At 34.4% G+C, this 19,032-nt stretch overlaps 1 protein-coding gene across 1 annotated transcript; it reads left to right on the top strand.

The window, feature by feature from the left end:
- The first annotated feature begins 1,193 nt into the window (after nt 1-1,193).
- Nucleotides 1,194-19,032, top strand: LOC123559508 (serine-rich adhesin for platelets-like). The gene is made up of 8 exons (XM_045351391.2): nt 1,194-2,384; nt 4,817-4,913; nt 6,389-6,497; nt 7,010-7,211; nt 8,441-8,529; nt 10,767-10,878; nt 13,550-13,665; nt 14,327-19,032. The coding sequence occupies exons 1-8, from the start codon at nt 1,343-1,345 to the stop codon at nt 17,453-17,455; spliced, it is 4,896 nt and encodes a 1,631-aa protein (XP_045207326.2). The 5' UTR covers nt 1,194-1,342; the 3' UTR covers nt 17,456-19,032.

The raw sequence follows: 19,032 nt of genomic DNA, 5'->3' as shown, positions 1-19,032 counted from the left end.
CTTTTCCTTCTATTAAACAGATAAACAGACGATACCATTTTCGGTATTTGTTACATCACTTCATATGAATGTGAACTTCCGAATGTGAAATATATTGAAGCAAGGGAAAGCGGGGACAGAGACCATAATTCTTATACTGGTGCATCGTTTGCTTTTAGAGAAAAATAATCGGCTAACACAAATGTATTTACATTTGGTTATCAGTTAGAACTTTCATATTTTTTAATATCATTTTACGTAGGCCTAGATCTTTTACAATTTACCTGCTGAACTTAAAGAAATTCCCGTGACAATCACTTTTTTTTCTGACTGGTGGAAGGAAAGACTTATTAATAAACAAATTGATTAAAATTACGGATTAATATGACGTTGTGTTTACAAGTCACTTCGCTCATGAATTGAAAATACCCGCGGTCGTGCGGTAACACCTCGAGCGGTGTCAGGATTCGAACGAGCGCGGGTATTTTCAATTCATGAACACACCATGCTTAATGTTTCAAAAACATAGTGAGGAAAAGTCAAGTCATTCAGTCCACGCATTTGTTTGGTCAATGATAAAAAAAAACACCCAACGACATTGCGATATATCCAGCACGCAATTACTATACATACACTTATTAAAGAATACATAGAATTGGGTGCTGGATTTATTTTTATCCTGCAATGTCTATTTTTCACATATAATATCTTTCAACGCAAATTTGTGCTCTACAGTAGGAAAGTTAACTCGTGCAAATACATGCTTTCCATCCACAAACTATTTAACTGGCAGTCATCAATGGACACTTTTTTTTTTTTTTTAAAGTTTGCTATGTATCGATGACTCATATAACCCGCGAATAACTGCCGATATTGTCTTACTCTTTTTGTACTAGCCAAGTCTCGTACGTATAGATGAAAAGAGAATTGGGCCAAATAAAAGGGAAATGAATATTTTTTAATTGAATACGAATGGCCATGACATTTATCTAAAGTATGGCACAACACACAACTTCATTGATTATTTAAATAACCAGTAAAGCGGCGTTTATTTACAACGATACAACGAGACTTTATGAAACAGACTATAACATGGTATTTTCCATTATGATTGGAATTTCAAAATGCATAACTATAAATAGATACACCTGATCCATTAACCTCAGCGGGAAAACCCGTGGCAAGTTTCGGAAGTTTTGATTGGCTATTTTAGTCACATGCCTACTGGAAAGTCCTGAATGCCATTTTGTTGCTGCGTGGAAACACGAAATATGGGATTTTTGGACAGGAATATCTTTTTGGTTTTAGGATTTCTTGATATACATGTAGTGCTTTCAAGGACCAACTATATGAGTGTATAATAATGAATCAAAAGAACCAAAAGAAGATGGACAAAAAGAAGACAAAACGAAGAAAAAGCAATGCAGGAAAACGACACGGTCGAGCTGAGCCTGAGGAAAAACCAAAAACGGTAGAGGTCATGAACGAAAAAGAAAAACAGGACAGACTTGAGGCTGCGAGTGTTCTGTCATCGTTAATGTTTTTCCCTCCAAAATCATCAGAAGAAAACGAAAATTCAGAAAGCGGAGGGAAAAATGACCTAGTTACGCCCTCTACAACGGTGACCCAGTTTACATTGCAACCATCAACGAGTGGAATTCCCACGACGTCACAGCCGACATATCTCGTGCAAAGAGGTGGGCGTGGTGGCACAGGCTCAGCAACATTATCAGAAAATGCAACAAACTTAAAAAACAGTATGATTTTAGCACAGTTACAAAGTCAGTTGAATCTTGCACTGAAAAACAGAAATGTTCAACCAGTTTTTCATCCTCAAGCCCATGCAGTTTTGGCACAAAACAAAAATGTATCTGCAGTTAAACCAGGTTTAACAGCTAAATATGTGACAAATGATAAACCTGACTCCCAGAATGTTCCTTTGACAGTGTTGAAGCAAAACCTTACAGTAAACAAAAACGTAGCAAAAGCATTGAGACAAGTTGTTTCAAATAACAAACTTAAAGCTGAAATTCCACAAACAGAGAATACGCAGAAAAAGGTGACAGGAAATTCTGAAACAGCTTCAGCATGTGTAACAGCTCCAAGAGATGAGCATGAAAAAATGGAGTGCGAGTCACTTCCTTCCAGTCAGTGGAAAGCAGGAAGTACTGACACAAATCTTCCGTTAAAAAAACGGCGATTGATTGGCATGAATGATGGTTCATTGACAACATCTGACCTTAATCTAAATTCTTCTACATTTAGTACAAACTTAGATACTTTAACTTCCACAAGACAAATTGAAAATATACTTCAGATGGCGAAAGACTATCCAGCAGCAAGTACAGCTGGGGACTCTACTATGAGTCTAGTTTCAAATTTATCACAACCAAAATTACAGTCAGGTAATGAAAAGAGGGGTATAGTTACAATTCAGAAACCAGCACTGTGTAGTTTATCATTTTAGCAGTTATATTATAATTTTGCAAAGCAATTATCAGTTGGGTAAGAGTTGAATACCGGTTGACAACTTGTCCACCCTTTATTAAAGCTTAAATCTTAAAGTGAATTAGATGATGTATGGAGTTGCCAAAATCTTTTGAATCTTATTCTTAATTAGATTGAAATGGCCATGTGCATATTTTGAATATTTTTAAGTCCAGTCGTTTAATTTACATAAGCTTCTAGCAGAAAGGGTTACCCGAGCTGTAAGGGAGGAATTACTTACAGTTTTCAAATAAATGAATTAATTGTCATTTTGTAAAAAACTTATAAATTGGAAAGAAGACATTTCAGCACTTGGAAATTTGTTAACACTTTTCCTATAGAATTAGTAAGGACATGTGTTTCATTGTAACTGAGCTCTTTGGCTGAATGGTTAGTTTTAATGAATTATAATTATACTGCAAATTTTTTATTAATACAGCACATTTCATCTGATGGCTGAACTTGAGCAAAAAATCTGTGAAATTGTCATTATAGAAACAACCATTTGGAGTTATATCTACTGTAATATAGACAAGCTATATAAGGAACATGACATAACAGGCATATTGAAAGCAGCCAGTCTAGATGCATTGCATGCTACTAGACTTTGTTAAGTATATTGACATGCTTACAAATACTCCTATATTTTATTGGTATTAATAATTTATTATTGGCTTCCCAGACTGACTTCTTGACAGAATATTTTTATGCTGCATTCTTTTTGTTTAAATGTTGATATATTGCAGTCACTTAGTGATTTTTACAGTTTTAACAAAGTACTGTCTGTACAGAAGTACCAGGTTGATGTCTTATCTCAGTTAATTTTAAATATCATAAAGCCAGATAACAATATTTTTTTAGTTTTATAACTCATCATATCCATACTGTATAAGATCTTCCTTTGTTACCATCATCTCTCCCAATCCCCAACAAGATAATAAAAATGTGTATACACACTTGCTGCTAGGTCTAAAAGCTTAAAAGGTCACTTGTTATTATGAACTGTGTACATCTATATTGTTAGATATTTAAAACAGTATCTTTATTTACTGTTAACAGAATCCTAGACAGCTATATTAATAACACTTTTTGGTTTCTATAAATAATCAATAAATGGGTTTCAAGTGATTTGGTATTCTAATCTGAGACCAAAATTTAGGTGTACAGGCTTACATCTAGCATTCCAGGAAAATTGCCTAACACCTTGTCAGTAAATTGAAGAACATTATGAATATAACACTACTCTGACATGTATAATTATGTTTGTCCTGTATCTTTGGTTCCTAGAAATAGGAAGTAGAAGTAGTTTATTAATTTTCTAGAAACTACTTTCTGTTTGAAAACAAAACTTATATAATTATATAAAATATAAAGAATCAACATTTAAAATCTATTGCAGTATAAATTTGTTATTATTTAATTTTGAAATGACCTTCAAGTTATAAAATTTTTGCTATGGGTCGTTTTTACGGTACTTAGATTAATATTGCTTGTGAGTTATTAAAAGTAGGCTTCTGCGCACACATCACTGGTTTATTAGCAATTTATATTTATGTAAACACTTTGTACTAAATTTAGACATTACAAGTATAACTGAAATTACAATGTAAAGTCTGTTTCAAAAATGCTACTTCGTATAGCTTGTAGAAGTGAAAGCAATAACTTACTCATTAGTAGATTAATAAGTGATCTACAACCTTTAACTGTCCTATAGAAATTAGAAACGTCTTCGGTCGCTTCACTCCCGTCGACGTTTCACTCCCGCCGACGTTTATAATTTCTATAGAACAGTAAGGATGAACACTAATAAAATTATATACTTGTAGTTTAAACAGGTAAAACTGTATGACATGTTATAGGTCATTTATTGACTTTCTAATGAAATCAAGTTTTGCGGTAGTGGAGTGCAGCGAAGTGAAAGCAGTAACTTATTCAATAGAAGGTCAATAAATGATCTTATAAATTACTTACAGTTTAACTAGTAAAACTGTAGGTAACCGTTAGCCACTCCCATATTTGCCAACTAATTGATCACTTAAATAGGTACATTATAACCGGGCATAATAAACCAATAAGTGAATAAAAAAAATTAAAAAACTCTTCAATTCATTTCAAATTTATTCAGGCATAAGATCATAATAACATTATATATAACTTACAGTAAAATACATGTATACAATAATCAATATAGATTAAAATGCTTTGATTAGAATTTTATAAAAATCTAAAATAATGTGGTTGTTGATTGGATGTTTAGACTAGTTAAACTATAAAGCTAAGACCAAAAGAAAGAAAAAGTTATATTTTGTAAGTTTAATTGTAATCATGTTTCAAATTGACTTTTTATCAGGTGAAGGGTACCGGCCTGTACATTTTGATCCTCGTACGAGTCTGATGGTACTGTCGGACCTCAAGTTTGCGCTCACTCCGGACGAAGATGGTGATCTGTAAGACTATTTACTGATCGTTTTTAGCTTGACTATTCGAAGAATAAGTAGAGCTATCCTACTCACCACAGCGTCGGCGTCGGTGTCACACCTTGGTTAAGTTTTTCGTACCAGTCCACTTTTTGACAAAGTCTTTTGAGATAAACCTTCAAAACTTTCAACACTTGTTTACCATCACCATGGCCAGTTGTAGGCAAGAGCACATAACTCTATCAAGGATTTTGGCTGAATTATGGCCCCATTTGACTTAGAAATCATGGTTAAGGTTTTCGTACCAGTTCATATTTTGACAAAGTCTTTTGAGATAAAGCTTTGAAACTTTCAACACTTGTTTACCATCCCCATGTCCAGTTATAGGCAAGAGCACATAACTCCATCAAGAATTTTGGCTGAATTATGGCCCTTTTTGACTTAGAAATCTTGGTTAAGTTTTTCGTACCAGTTCATATTTTGGCAGTCTTTTGAGATAAAGCTTTGAAACTTTCAACACTTGTTTACCATCACCGTGACCAGTTATAGGCAAATGTACATAACTCCATCAAGGATTTTGGCTGAATTATGGCCCCTTTCTACTTAGAAATCTTGGTTAAGTTTTTCGTACCAGTTCATATTTTGTGTAAAGTGTTTGACATATGGCTTTGAAACTTTTATCCCTTATTCAGTGTAGTAGTCTATATCTGTAGGAAAGAGTACATAACTCTATCATCTATTTTGGCTGAATTACGGCCCTTTTTGGACTTGAAAATCTGTTCTGTTTTCATACAAGTCCATGTTTTGTCAAAACTATTTGACATATAGCTTTTAAACTTTGAACACTAGTTTATCATTATGATTTCCATCTGTAGACAAGAGTACATAACTCTGACAACTATTTTGGCTGAATTATGGCCCTTTTTGGACTTTGAAATTGGTTCACACATTGCCATTTAGTGCAAAACTTATCAAAATCAACAAATACTGGAACATTGTTTGTCTAATCTATTTTTTTCTTTTGTCTGAATATCTATGTTAATATTTTGACTCCATTCTTCAATCAATTCTTCGAATAGTCGAGTGTGCTGTCATCAGACAGCTCTTGTTTTTTGTTACTTTGTTTACTTGCCAGTTTCACATTTTGATCATAACAAAGCACTAACTGTACAGTCTATAAAATGCTGTAGGTTGCGTCATTTTAATGGTTTTATTTAAGTCAAGATTTGTAACCAGTGTGAATATGCAGATATAAGACAGTCACTGTCAGAAAGTGCAAAACTGTCGTTCTGTGTGAATTACATAAGTTAGGTATTGAAATAGTTCAAAAGAATCGATGCAATATGCACACAGTTATAGGGCTGATAACTTTTTGAACATTTGAAACAACAGCAATTCAAATATTAAATGTAATATATTGTATTAAATAATCAGCATACGAACAGGTTTTATTGGAACACTGCATTTATTGTGCATGTAGTAAAATCATATTGTATGATTTTCAGGCCTATACATATAGCTGTTGTACATGAGAACACAGAGTTGGTAAAGAAGTTCATTGACATCATGGCAATCTCTGGGAAAACTGTAGACAGGTTTAACAAACTTCAGCAGGTAATTCAGATAGGTTCTTTTCTTCACTGTAGACCTTATAACAACTTTTGCAGGTATAGAATCTTTATACAATGTATTACCAACAACTTTAACATTTTAATATGTAGCACTTTATGACCATTTACAGTTTCATATACTCTGTTAGAGACTTATTTAAAGACAGACTGAGGGCAGTGACATAGCACCAGATGACTATATAGAAAAAAAGGTTTATCTATAATTACCTCCCTTTAAGATGAAAAAGTGTAAAAATATTTATGTTGGTTGCAACAGAACTTTCTGCTTCACATATCATTTGCAACTAAGATAGAGAAAGGGAGATAATCATAATTTTTAAGAACTTTAATTTGTATTGAATTGCTGACTGATTCTTAGCCAGTAGGGAGCTTTTGCCGTTACACTGGCTCTTGTGAGTTACAGTTGCTTTTGTTGTTGAAAAGATAAAATGAATAGTACAGGAATGTATGTCCAACTATATAATTAAGATATTTTTTGGACTGGTTTTATTTCAGACCCCGCTTCACCTGGCTGTATTAGTGAACAAGCCAGAGATCGTATCTGTGCTGTTAGCAGCTGGCGCAAACCCCAACCTTCAGGACCGCAATGGTTATACCTGTATGCATATATCAGTGAACAAAGAACAACCATCATGTGTGGATACTTTGTTTGGAGAGTCAAAATATCCTATCAGCCTCAATACTAGAGATTATGAAGGTAAATATAGTAAAACTTGAGTGAATTTTCACCCCTAATTGGATGAGGGGCTCCATCCTCATCCATCAGTATACTTGCTAGCTAGTGGCCTTGCTAGAACCAAATCTTGCATGTGACAGATCAGTTCGGCTAGTGTGTTAATGAAGTGCTTGAAATTTTACCCGGGTGGAGTAAGTTTTTCTTCCAGCAGTTATTATATAGTTTATATATAGTACCAATCATTGAAGGCATGACTCGAGATACTGGTTGAAAATTATCTTTCTTTAAAAATGAAGTTTGTTGATATTAGACTATTTTGTTTCTAAACTTATCTTTAAAAGTGCTAAATCAAGAAAAAAAATTCCGAGTCAGGAATTGAACCCAGGTTGCCATGGCAACGAAAATTTTCTTTATACCATCTTGACCAATAAGAAAAATCGCTGTGGCATCACGCATTAACATCTGTTTATCTGGTGGTGGGCAAAAACAATATTTTTACATTGTGTATGGGATCAGAATATTTAATTTTTGAAAACTTTTTTGCTCATTTATGGATTTTCAAAATTCAAAAAGTTTTGAAATACTTACAATTTTTATATTTTCATATTCAAATATCTTTTTTAAATGAATAACTGTTTTAAATGACATATAACTTTAATAGCAGCGTAGTGATGTTCAAAACTTTTAGAAAAACACTGTATGTTAAGCGTTCATAATTAATCTATTTTATTTCCAAATAATAATTAAAAGTAATTAACAAATGTCTTGTTTTATAACCTTTCCTTTAATAAAAAAATCATTGATATAATTTGTGTTTGAAGAAAGTTTAGGCCATTAGAAAAACATCAATGTTTACAAAAAAACATAGACGTTTTGTGTCTGCCCAGTGCCCACCAGATCACTGGCTTATCAGTTCTAAAAATAGAAAATACAACAGATTTGTATACAAACACAATCTGTCCTATACACCATGGAGGACTTCATACTAAAGACTGTTCCTATAAAGCTTTATGATTAATGCAATTTATCTTTGGTACCCAGTGACAAACACTTCAATTTTGAGTGGAAAAATTAGTAAAAGATAAACGTTGTTCCGTTCTCCCAACAGTCTGGTTGTCATCTGTTATTTATCGCAGATTTTATCACTGTTGTTTTTCCTTCTTTGTTACAAATGAAAAGTCAGTTCATGCTTGAATGTGTATTAGTTACATGTTATTGTCACATTGTAATGTTAGATGTTTATCAAACAGGTTATTACCCATTACACTCATGTGTGGAGCTGGATAATATGGACATGATGATGTCACTGATAGCACATGGAGCTGATAAGGATTGTCAAGTACAATTTATTTCTATTTGCATCAGAAATTGTATACAGACAAACTTTCTCCAGAAAAAAACCTCACTGCTATTTTTAGCCAGCATACAAAAGTATCCCCTTTAATTCTACCAAGCAGTTTGAAATTTTGAGATGATTGCCTTTTAAAAAGTATGATGATCAACCTAATTAAATATTATATTTCAAAACAAGTTTTAAATTTTTAGCTCACCAGAGAAAGAAGTGCTTATGTTGAGCTAATAAGATCATTTGATGTCCATCGTCAGTCCATTCCACAATTTCATTAAAGAATATCTCTGCCTAAACCACTTCATCAATATCAGTCAGACTTCACTGTAATGTTCCTTGAATGGTCTCCTTTCAGATTCCTTCAGTTGAAGGTCGTCCATGCAGAATTCTGTAAAATTGTAAAAAAAATTCTTCTCAGAAACCGCTGAGCTGATTTTGAAATGATTTCACAGAAATGTTCCTTAGGTAACTCTCTACTAATTTCTTCAAATCTTTCTATTTCATTAAAAAATATGGTTGCCAGGAGGCGAGACTAATTTCTGTATTTGGCTTTATGGAAGACTTTGAAAATCTTCTGCTCTGAAACTTCTGGCCTGATTTCAAAATTTTACAGCAATGCTTTTTTGGTGACCCATTACCAAAGTCCTTCAAATCATTTTGTTTCATTTAAGAAAAATATGGCTGCCAGGGGGCGAGACTAATTTTCCCATTTGGGTTTATGGAAAATATTGGAAATTTTCTCTGAAACTGCCGCTTTGATTTCAAAATAGTTTCACAGCCATGTTTCTTGGATGGTTCAATTATTCTGTTTTGTGTCTGCCAAGGGAAGGGGCTCGTTTTTGTTTTATACCTATATGAAAAAAATTTAAAATCTTTCTTCTCAAACTACTAGTCTCAGTTTAAAATAACTTGACAGTAATATTCCTTGGATGGCTTTGTACCAAATCTCTTCAACCAGTTGATTTATTAAAAAAACATGGCTGCCTGGGGACGGGGCTGATTTTCTCAATATGCCTGTATGGAAACTTTGAAATCTTCTCCTCTGAAACTGCTGGCTCAGTTTGAAAATAATTTCACAGCAATGTTCCTTGGTTGACCCTCTGCGAAATTCCTAGAATTTGTTCTATTTTGTTAAAAAAAACCATTAAATTTTCCCTATTGGCTATTTGGAAAACTTTGAAAGTCTTCTCTGCTGAAACTTCTGGCAAGATTTTAAATAATTCAGCAGAATTGTACCTTGTTCTAAATTATTATTGTCGAGTGATCTAGGGCCATCATGGACCTCTTGTAATTATTACAAAATGACAACATCACAGGTAAATTTGAACTGCAAGTGGGGCAGTCTTATATTCTGTCATCATCAAAGTCTCCGGTTGATTAATTGTATATTTATTTATTGTATATTTTATTAAAATTTATTGTTGCGTGATAGCATGACCATATTCCAGAAACTTTATTTCTTCTTTTATATACCCAGTCTGAAGATCTGAGACATGAAAATTTGAATAATAATACTTGAATACAAGGGAACATAATTGAGAACCCCAGGTTCTGTATATGTGTTTTACATTGTGACCTTTGCACTTTTATAGTCTGTTCTACTCTTTCTAAGTTAAAGCTGACGATGTTTATAAAGGTTGCTACACATATACATGTACTAGAGATAAACCCTAAAATGTTAAAAGATTGAAATACCTTAAATAAAGGCTAGACATTGATTTCTAAGACCTTGAAATAACCAAAAATGATTTTACAATTTGTGAAATTTATGATAGTTTTGTTTATATCAATAACAGAAGTTTTAATATTTAATTTTAAGTTGTGATCGACAAAGAATGACAACTCTTGCGTTAGACCAGATAAATATCTATTAGTTTACTTCCCTTGCAATTATACAGTTGATTGGAAAATGGAAACTGTTTCAGACACAATATCATACCTTTTTGCACAACAAACACGTTTAGGACTTATTCATATGCGTTTGATTTATACTTTCAAAACTGCTTCATATGTTTTTGTCAGCTTACTTATGGTAAAAAATTAACTTTTAACAAGCTGATAATAAAATGAAATACCAGTAAGTATTTAATAGTGAAGATTATACAGTTTTGCTTGTATCAGAATTTTACAATAGAACCACCTTTGTAACACACGACAGGTAGGATGCAATTGTATTGATTTCTGTTTCCTATGCTTACATATACATGTATATATATTCAATTCCCCAGGATGGAAAAGCTGGTAGAAGTGTGCTATTTTATGCAGTAGAGTATAATAGAGGTGGCATGGTGCAGTATTTATTGGACCAGGGAGCTACACCTGATCTTCAGAACTATGCTAGTAAGAATTCATATAGATCTATAGGAATGCAAAATATACATGCATATGATAATAATTCAAGATGTAGTTAAACAACTCAGTTTGGCTGCTTTTAACTGCTTAAGACAGGTTGAAATTAGAGCAAAATGTCAATTTGGAAAGTAAGATGACTGGCTGCTTAGTTCAAGTGACTGCTTAATAGAGGTGGTTCAGTTCACTTGCCCCTCATCAATGTGGGTTCGAGCCTCACTCGGGATGTTGAATTCTCTATGAGGAAGCCATCCAGCTGGCTTACGGAAGGTCAGTGGTTTTACCCAGGGGCCCGCTCATGATGAAATAATGCACGGAGGGGTACCTGGGATCTTCCTCCACCGTCAAAGCTGGAAAGCCGCCATATGACCTATAATTGTGTCGATGCAACGTTAAACCCAACAAAATAAATAAATAAATTAAAGCACATTGCAACCTGACTAGAGCAAACATAACTGTAAAGACTAAAATCTGTGGTTATTGCTTTTGAGAAGTTAAATTAGAAAGAATTTGATGTAACTGGAATGAATGTACAGTTGAAACTCGGTATCTCGAATTGCAACGGATCAAGCATTTTTGCTCATATTGGATATGTAGTGCTACGACTAATTCTGAATACCCACCTGGCGTCGGCATCGGCGTCGGCGTCACACCTTGGTTAAGTTTTTGCATGCAAGTACATACAGCCATCAATTAAAGGCATATAGCTTTGAAACTTATTTTTTCTTTTTCTAGGTCAATTACCAACCTCTCTGGGTCAGGTCCCATAACTCTGACATGTATTTTTAGCGAATTATGCCTCCTTTTGGACTTGGAAAATTTTGGTTAAAGTTTTACATGCAAGTTACTATCTCCAAAACTAATGCAGATATTGATTTGAAACTTCACATGTGTCTTCGGGGTTATAAAACTAGTTGATAGCAGCAAGTCCCATAACTCTGACTTTCATTTTGGCCAAATTATGCCCCTTTTGGACTTAGAAAATTCTGGTTAAAGTTTTGCGTGCAAGTACATACAGCTATTTCTAAAAGGCATATAGATTTGAAACTTATTTTTTCTTTTTCTAGATCAATTACCAACCTCACTGGGTCAAGACCCATAACTCTGACATGTATTTTGAGCAAATTATGCCCCTTTTAGACTTAGAAAATTTTGGTTGAAGTTTTACATGCAAGTTACTATCTCCAAAACTAATGCAGATATTGATTTGAAACTTCACATGTGTCTTCGGGGTTATAAATCTAGTTGATAGCAGCAAGTCCCATAACTCTGACCTTCATTTTGGCCAAATTATGCCCCCTTTTGGACTAAGAAATTCTGGTTAAAGTTTTGCGTGCAAGTACATACAGCTATTTCTAAAAGGCATATAGATTTGAAACTTATTTTTTCTTTTTCTAGATCAATTACCAACCTCACTGGGTCAAGTCCCATAACTCTGACATGTTTTTTGAGCAAATTATGCCCCCTTTTAGACTTAGAAAATTTTGGTTAAAGTTTTACATGCAAGTTATTATCTCCAAAACTAATGCAGATATTGATTTGAAACTCCACATGTGTCTTCGGGGTTATAAAACTAGTTGATAGCAGCAAGTCCCATAACTCTGACCTTCATTTTGGCCAAATTATGTCCCCTTTTGGACTTAGAAAATTCTGGTTAAAGTTTTGCGTGCAAGTACATACAGCTATTACTAAAAGGCATATAGATTTGAAACTTATTTTTTCTTTTTCTAGATCAATTACTTACCTCGCTGGGTCAAGTCCCATAACTCTGGCATGTATTTTGAGCAAATTATGCCCCCTTTTGGACTTTGAAAATTCTGGTTAAAGTTTTACATGCAAGTTTCTATCTCCAAAACTAATGCAGATATTGAATTGAAACTTCACATGTGCCTTCGGGGTTATAAAACTAGTTGATAGCAGCAAGTCCCATAACTGATATGTATTTTGGTCAAATTATTCCCCCTTTTGAACTTAAACTCTTTTGATATTTAACCTTTTTGGGTAATATTTTCCTGCTTCTGGGACAATATTTCGAATAGTCGAGCTTGGCTGTCTTACGGACAGCTCTTGTTCTTCCAATTGTGATATTTTGTGCATGTGTTTTCCGGACAGGACTTGAAAATATCTTTGAGATAGCCGTAAGTTTGAAATAAGCGAGTCCAAGATATCGAGTTTCAACTGTATTTGTGATTGTGAATATTTGTTTTTCTCTTGGTGTTGTCATGAAATATGGAAAAAATGGAACACAGGATCAAATACATGTAATGTAATGTGTGCAACACTGTGACTTACTCCCAGGATGTGGCATATGTTTTAATTTTATATGAACTGGGAAAATGTGTCTGTTTTTTTTTTTGCATATACATGTCCTGAAAATAAATTTCAAGAGCACTTTGGTTGATAGACTGCTGGTATATCTCTGTGCTACTATTAGAAAACAGTACAATAAGAGGTGTTTAATGTAAACAAATATAAAGGAGGAAAGTAAACAAATACAAGGACATGTTCAGTAATCATACACCCTGCAATCGTACTGTATTATCAGATACAATATATAACACTAATTTGCTTATTAAAAGTTTGTTTGTTTACAAAGGACATACTGGTACACTTCGTCATTTCCTGCGACAATTTTTCTCTATTTTTTCCTGTTTCTGTTTAGGTGTGACACCGATGATGACAGCCCAGGCAGCCAGCTATGAAGACATAGTAGCATGTCTGAACAAAGCTCTTGACATTGGCAACAAATATGAGGATTCATATTTACCATCAAAAAAGGTAAGTTTTCCTAACTCTCTTTGTTTAATTTTCAGCTGTTTGGAAAGAATTAAGAATAATGTAATATGAATTCACAGGAAAACTTTATTGAATGAGCAGATACTGTCTGTTGAAAATTCTTCCTCCCTATGGTTACCACTCATTTCTAGTTATATACTATGAAGTCATTAATATATGTGGAGGACTAATTTTCATGATTTTTATGGTTGTGTCAATGCATGACACTAAATCCCACTAAAAAGTGAAGTTCCTGTTAATTTTATCTTCACCAGATCATATCCCCAAGTTCGTATTACCTGTTGAAAAAGAGCAAGTTTGGCCCAAGGCATGAAATTCCATGCCTCCAAATTAAAGAACTAGTATTTCACATTATTCTCGGCTGAAGTTGACTGCTTTCTTAGAATACATTTTGTTGAATTGCATATTAATTAAATGGTCTGTGAATGTACATAGCTCAGTACTGAAAGCCTGTAGCCTTCTCTGAAGGACAGCTGGTATGTCCTTTGCCCTCGACCTCGGGTCCAAAAAGGGGATGTTGTGTTTAGTGTGAAAATGCTGGTGAAAAGTAATGTTGAAGTAATTATTGTATACATTCATGATTATGTTACTTTGTTTAAAGGATTCTTGAAAAAGGATTTTTGCAACTTTTCTTTATTTGCAGGTACCCATTTCAAAAATACCCAGCAAAAGTGCTCAGATAGTCAATAAAGATATGAAAGTGGGCAGACTGTCAATAAGTGGAGACATCCCTTTGATATATCAGGAGTTTGAAACTGGGTCACATTCTTTATCTGATGACTTTAAGAAAGAACCGTTGTCACGGCAGTCCTCAGTTTCCTCCCCTATAGACCTTAGCATGAGGCATAGTATGGAATCCCCGCAACTTCCTGTTGAAATGTCTATAAGGGGAAAACCTGGCAGGAGAAAAACTAAAAAGGAGCTTAAGAACCACAAAGAGAAACATCCGCAAAAAAGTATGGTGAAAGAAAAGCATGCGTCAGTGGTGGCTGCTCTTGAAAGAAGTATGTTTGCAGACAAAAGTTATTCAATGAAAGCAAATGGTAAAGCATCAGAAGCAGATCACAGACAGGTTGAAACATACATAAAAGTTGAAGCCACTGATGCTGAAGATGTTGAAATGAGAAACAAAGATGAACGTGAAGAAATTGTAGATGTTGAAACAGTTCGGACAAAATCTTCATCTGAGGCTTTGAGCAACTTTATTTTAAATCTGAAACCAGAGCAAACAAAACAATTGGTTGAAAAAGTGAAGCAACAGCTTAGTGTTCAGAAAAGTGATAACACAAGGTTGACACCTGATGCTCCTCAAATGTATGCAGCTGAAAGTCCCAGTGATAATAAAAGGAACAATTTTGACAATTCTAAAGAAAATGACATGGAGAGAATGCATCAGGATCTTGAAACAGATGGTGTTGAAGGTGAAAAAACTGAAAAAGGTTTACAAGATGAAACACCAATGTTGACAGATAAAGATGAGTATTCTGAAATGGTTGTGTCAGAAAATGAAAGCAATGTTGCACAAACTGAAGAAGTTACAATGGATGATGATTGTGAAAACAGAGCTGAAATTGTCACAAAGGAAAACATTGAGTCGCCAGTTACTGCTGTCCAATTTCAGTGCACTTCACAAAGTCCTGATGCAGACCACAGTAATGAAAGTGATTTGGAAGAAATTGTTGTGTATCGCAGTCATCTAAAAGGTGACAAAGACAATACAGAAAACACTGTGGGATCACCCTGTGAGAAAAAAGAAACTTGTTCTGAAAATATATCAAGTGATGGGTCAAAATCTTTTACATTAACTAGTGCATATGAAGGAGATAAATCTTGCATGTTAGGGCATGCAGAAACTATGTCAAAAGATACACAAGAGTCTGATGAGGAATGCATTAACAAAAGAAGTGACGGCATAAATGATGAAGAAATATCAGATTCTGTTATTAAAGATGACAGGCTTGAACCATCTAATTCTAAAGAACTTGTTTCACAAATATCACAGGAATCTGCATCCAGCTCTTCATTACATGGATCACAGGGATTTGAAGCAATTTTATCTCCAGCGTTAAATATAAATCCAGTCAGAGAGACAGATGGCAGGCAGTTGGAAAATTCAGAAGATTCTATGGAAGTGGATTTCACTGGGAATACATCAGTAAGTAGGACAGTAAATCGTATTGAAACAGGAACTGATGCAGATGTATCCGATGCAGAAAATACAACTGCAGCTGGTGATAATGATGATACAGTTAATAAAACTTTAGAATTAAAGATGACGGAGAAAAATTCAAAAGTGTCAATGGACACAGATGAAGATGATGAAGATACTGGTTTGGTGATAGACGAGCATGCGTCAGGTGATGAAAGTGTGAATAATATTAAAAATTGTGAAACAGTTACCAGAAATGAATCTATAAATGTAAGCAAACAAACTGACTGTGAATGGAAAGAAAAGACTGTAAATTTCCATGTTGATGCAGGGAAATCTGTGGAAGTTAAAACCACTGAAGATAAAAGGGGCTATAGTGAAGATTTGAATGAAGTAGAAAATGGTAATATTGGGAAACAAGTCGAAGAGAATGTTCTCAAGTCAAGTGTTAAAGACAAGGGGCATATGAATTCTGAAAAACCAGTTGATGTGGAAAAGCAGGTTATTTCTAATGGTAAAAATATTGGAAGCTCAGAAAAAAGTTCAGAGGTTTCTGATGGAAAAGAATCAGCAATTGAACCAAGACCTCAGGGAATTCAGGACGAAGAAAAATTGGTGAAGCCATCAAGTGCAGGACTACAGTTAAGTCAGGGTACAGCGCCTGATGACTTGTTGAAAAAGGGGCAGTCACATACATTGTACTACCATGATGGTGATAGTTATAAACCAGTTAAAATATTTATTGATAATTCCGAGCAATCATCTCTTGTGCTTCAAAGGATGTTTCAGACTGCACAATTATCTAATGTTAACAGACAGACGGGTTTAATTACCGCAGATAACACGAAAACTGCAACCCAAAGTAGTTTTTCTGAAACGCGAACTTCGAACTCTGTGTACCCAAATGTTACAGTAAGTCATTTGACACCAGCAACAAATAGATCTGTTGTGCAAAGTGATTTGGTAACTGAAGTCCGTGATTATTCAATTAGTAAAGCCACCACGTCTTTTCCCTCTAATTTAAATGTTGAAACTGTGTCAGTTACAAATATCAGACCTTCAGCACATGCACTAAATGCTTTAGCAACTGAACCGTCATTTCAACAAGCTTATATTAAATCATTAAAACACCAAGCAAGTAATGAGGCAGCAAAGATAAATGGTTCCGCCAAACAAACTAAAAAACAGACAGTTCCTATTTCTACTAAAAGTGATATTCCTTGTCAGACAAAAACTGTTTCACAAAACACAAAACAGAAAGTACTGAACACTTCGAAGTCTTTTGACTCTCGGACATCTACAGTGGACATAAATGAACGAAACCAAAAATTCGGGGCTTACATAGCGACTTTGCCGCCGGGCAAAAGAATGCCTGGAGCGGTTAACAAATCTGTTAACTTTCTAACGGGAAAGTACACTTCTGAAGGTACATTGACTCGAGTGAATCCAGATGTGAGGAATAAACTTTCAAAAGCGTTGCAGTCTCCTCAGAGAAAAGTTGGACTTGTGAAGTCTGACTCGGACTCTTACATTGTTAATAACAGGGGTGTTTTAGGAAATGTGGTTACCTCGGTGTCGGGGACAGCAAGCGCGTCGGTGACAGATTCAAGGCAGCAGTTATGATTTTGATTAATTCGAAATTTTTGGTGAAAGGCTGAAATAAAACGGATAAATATTTACTACTAAAGTATGTTTTGGTGTAATTTAAAGATTATGATAGTGTACCCTTAATGACAATTAGCAAATTACGTATTCTCTGGTTTTTACGACAAGCCATGTGTGCGTTGAGTTATATTTACGTCCGATGAATGCCGAATGGTCTTACGAGAGTGTGAAATCACATGGAAATTACAAAGTGTCATTACGGGTCCACTACTTTAATACAATTACTATTTCTCTCCTATGTGAGCAGTGTGGTATCATTTGATGCTCCTAAATCATGTGGAAATTCATTCCAAACTCGTCCAAGTTCCTATTTTATTTGCCTGTCGAATAAATTACTTATCTAACGGAGACAAATGAAATCAGTTTTGTAACTTTTGCTATAGTTATCAGATAGCACAAAGGTAATACTACGAGTACCATTTCCGATCAGAATCTTAGTAATGTGTAGCTTTACTCAGGGCTTTGCTAACAAAGTAACAACTCTCATTTTGACATTTTCTTGTTTTATTTTTGTCTGTAGTTTGTTGGACATGATTGCAAGATCAATACAGATTTTAACACATTAAAGTAAAACTGATATGAAGAGTGTATGTTTTGAAATGTATGGTTGCTTAAGATTTCTTTTAATTTCCAAGTTTTTTTTTTAGATTTTGAAGAAATCCAACCCAGATAGGTAAAAAATGTATTTTACTAACAAGCTCTTTATTTGATAAAGCTGTAGTTCCCATTTAATTATTGCTGGAACTTTGTATTTCGTTGATATCGCTCTACTCGCTATATTAGTGGAAGGGGATATAGAATGGGAATCTGTCTGCATGTCAATCACACCCTTTGTCAAAGCCATGGCTTTAAAACCTTAACATGGTTCCCTTCGGCACATCGCAGCTGTGGATTTTTAAAACCTGTAAGGGACTAAATCATTTCATGTGAGAAATCCATCAATCTGGCGTAGGAAGGCCGATGGTGACAGCCATGTCTGAAATAATGCCCAGAGATGGGGGCCCTGCGTGTTCCTCAACCATTCAGCTGGAAAATTGTGATATGAATTGTGTGTCACTTTGTGGTTTTAAACCAAACACACTAATTCAATTGATCTCCCATTTTTATGTTATTCTATTCATTTTTGCCTGTACAATACTGGTAACTGTGCATAAATTGAATACTAGTTCGGTCAGTTTATAATTTTGCTAATGATCCGTAATAATGGTGAAACCGGTTCGGATTTTTTAGCAATTAAACTACGTATCATAAAACAGGTAATTTCCTTCAGTCTTTTTCCCTGCTATACTAACCCTATTGTTCAACAATACATTTTGGATTTATGTTGATAGATGGCAATGAATGAAAGGAAATACAGAACTATTACTTAAGCTTACTCCGTTTATTTCTAATTCACTGTAAAACACAGTGTTTGGGGATATACAGCCGTCTTTCAGACTGCTCTCTTGTTCAGATGTCTTCAGGCATTGGTCTAGATTGTCTTTGATTTAATTCTATGTACATATTACATTGTCGATAATAAAAGTCTTGCTTTT

This window comes from Mercenaria mercenaria, chromosome 10 (genome assembly GCF_021730395.1).
Source record: "Mercenaria mercenaria strain notata chromosome 10, MADL_Memer_1, whole genome shotgun sequence".
NCBI classification, from domain to species: Eukaryota; Metazoa; Mollusca; class Bivalvia; order Venerida; family Veneridae; genus Mercenaria; species Mercenaria mercenaria.
This window is presented reverse-complemented; position numbering and strand designations above follow the sequence as displayed.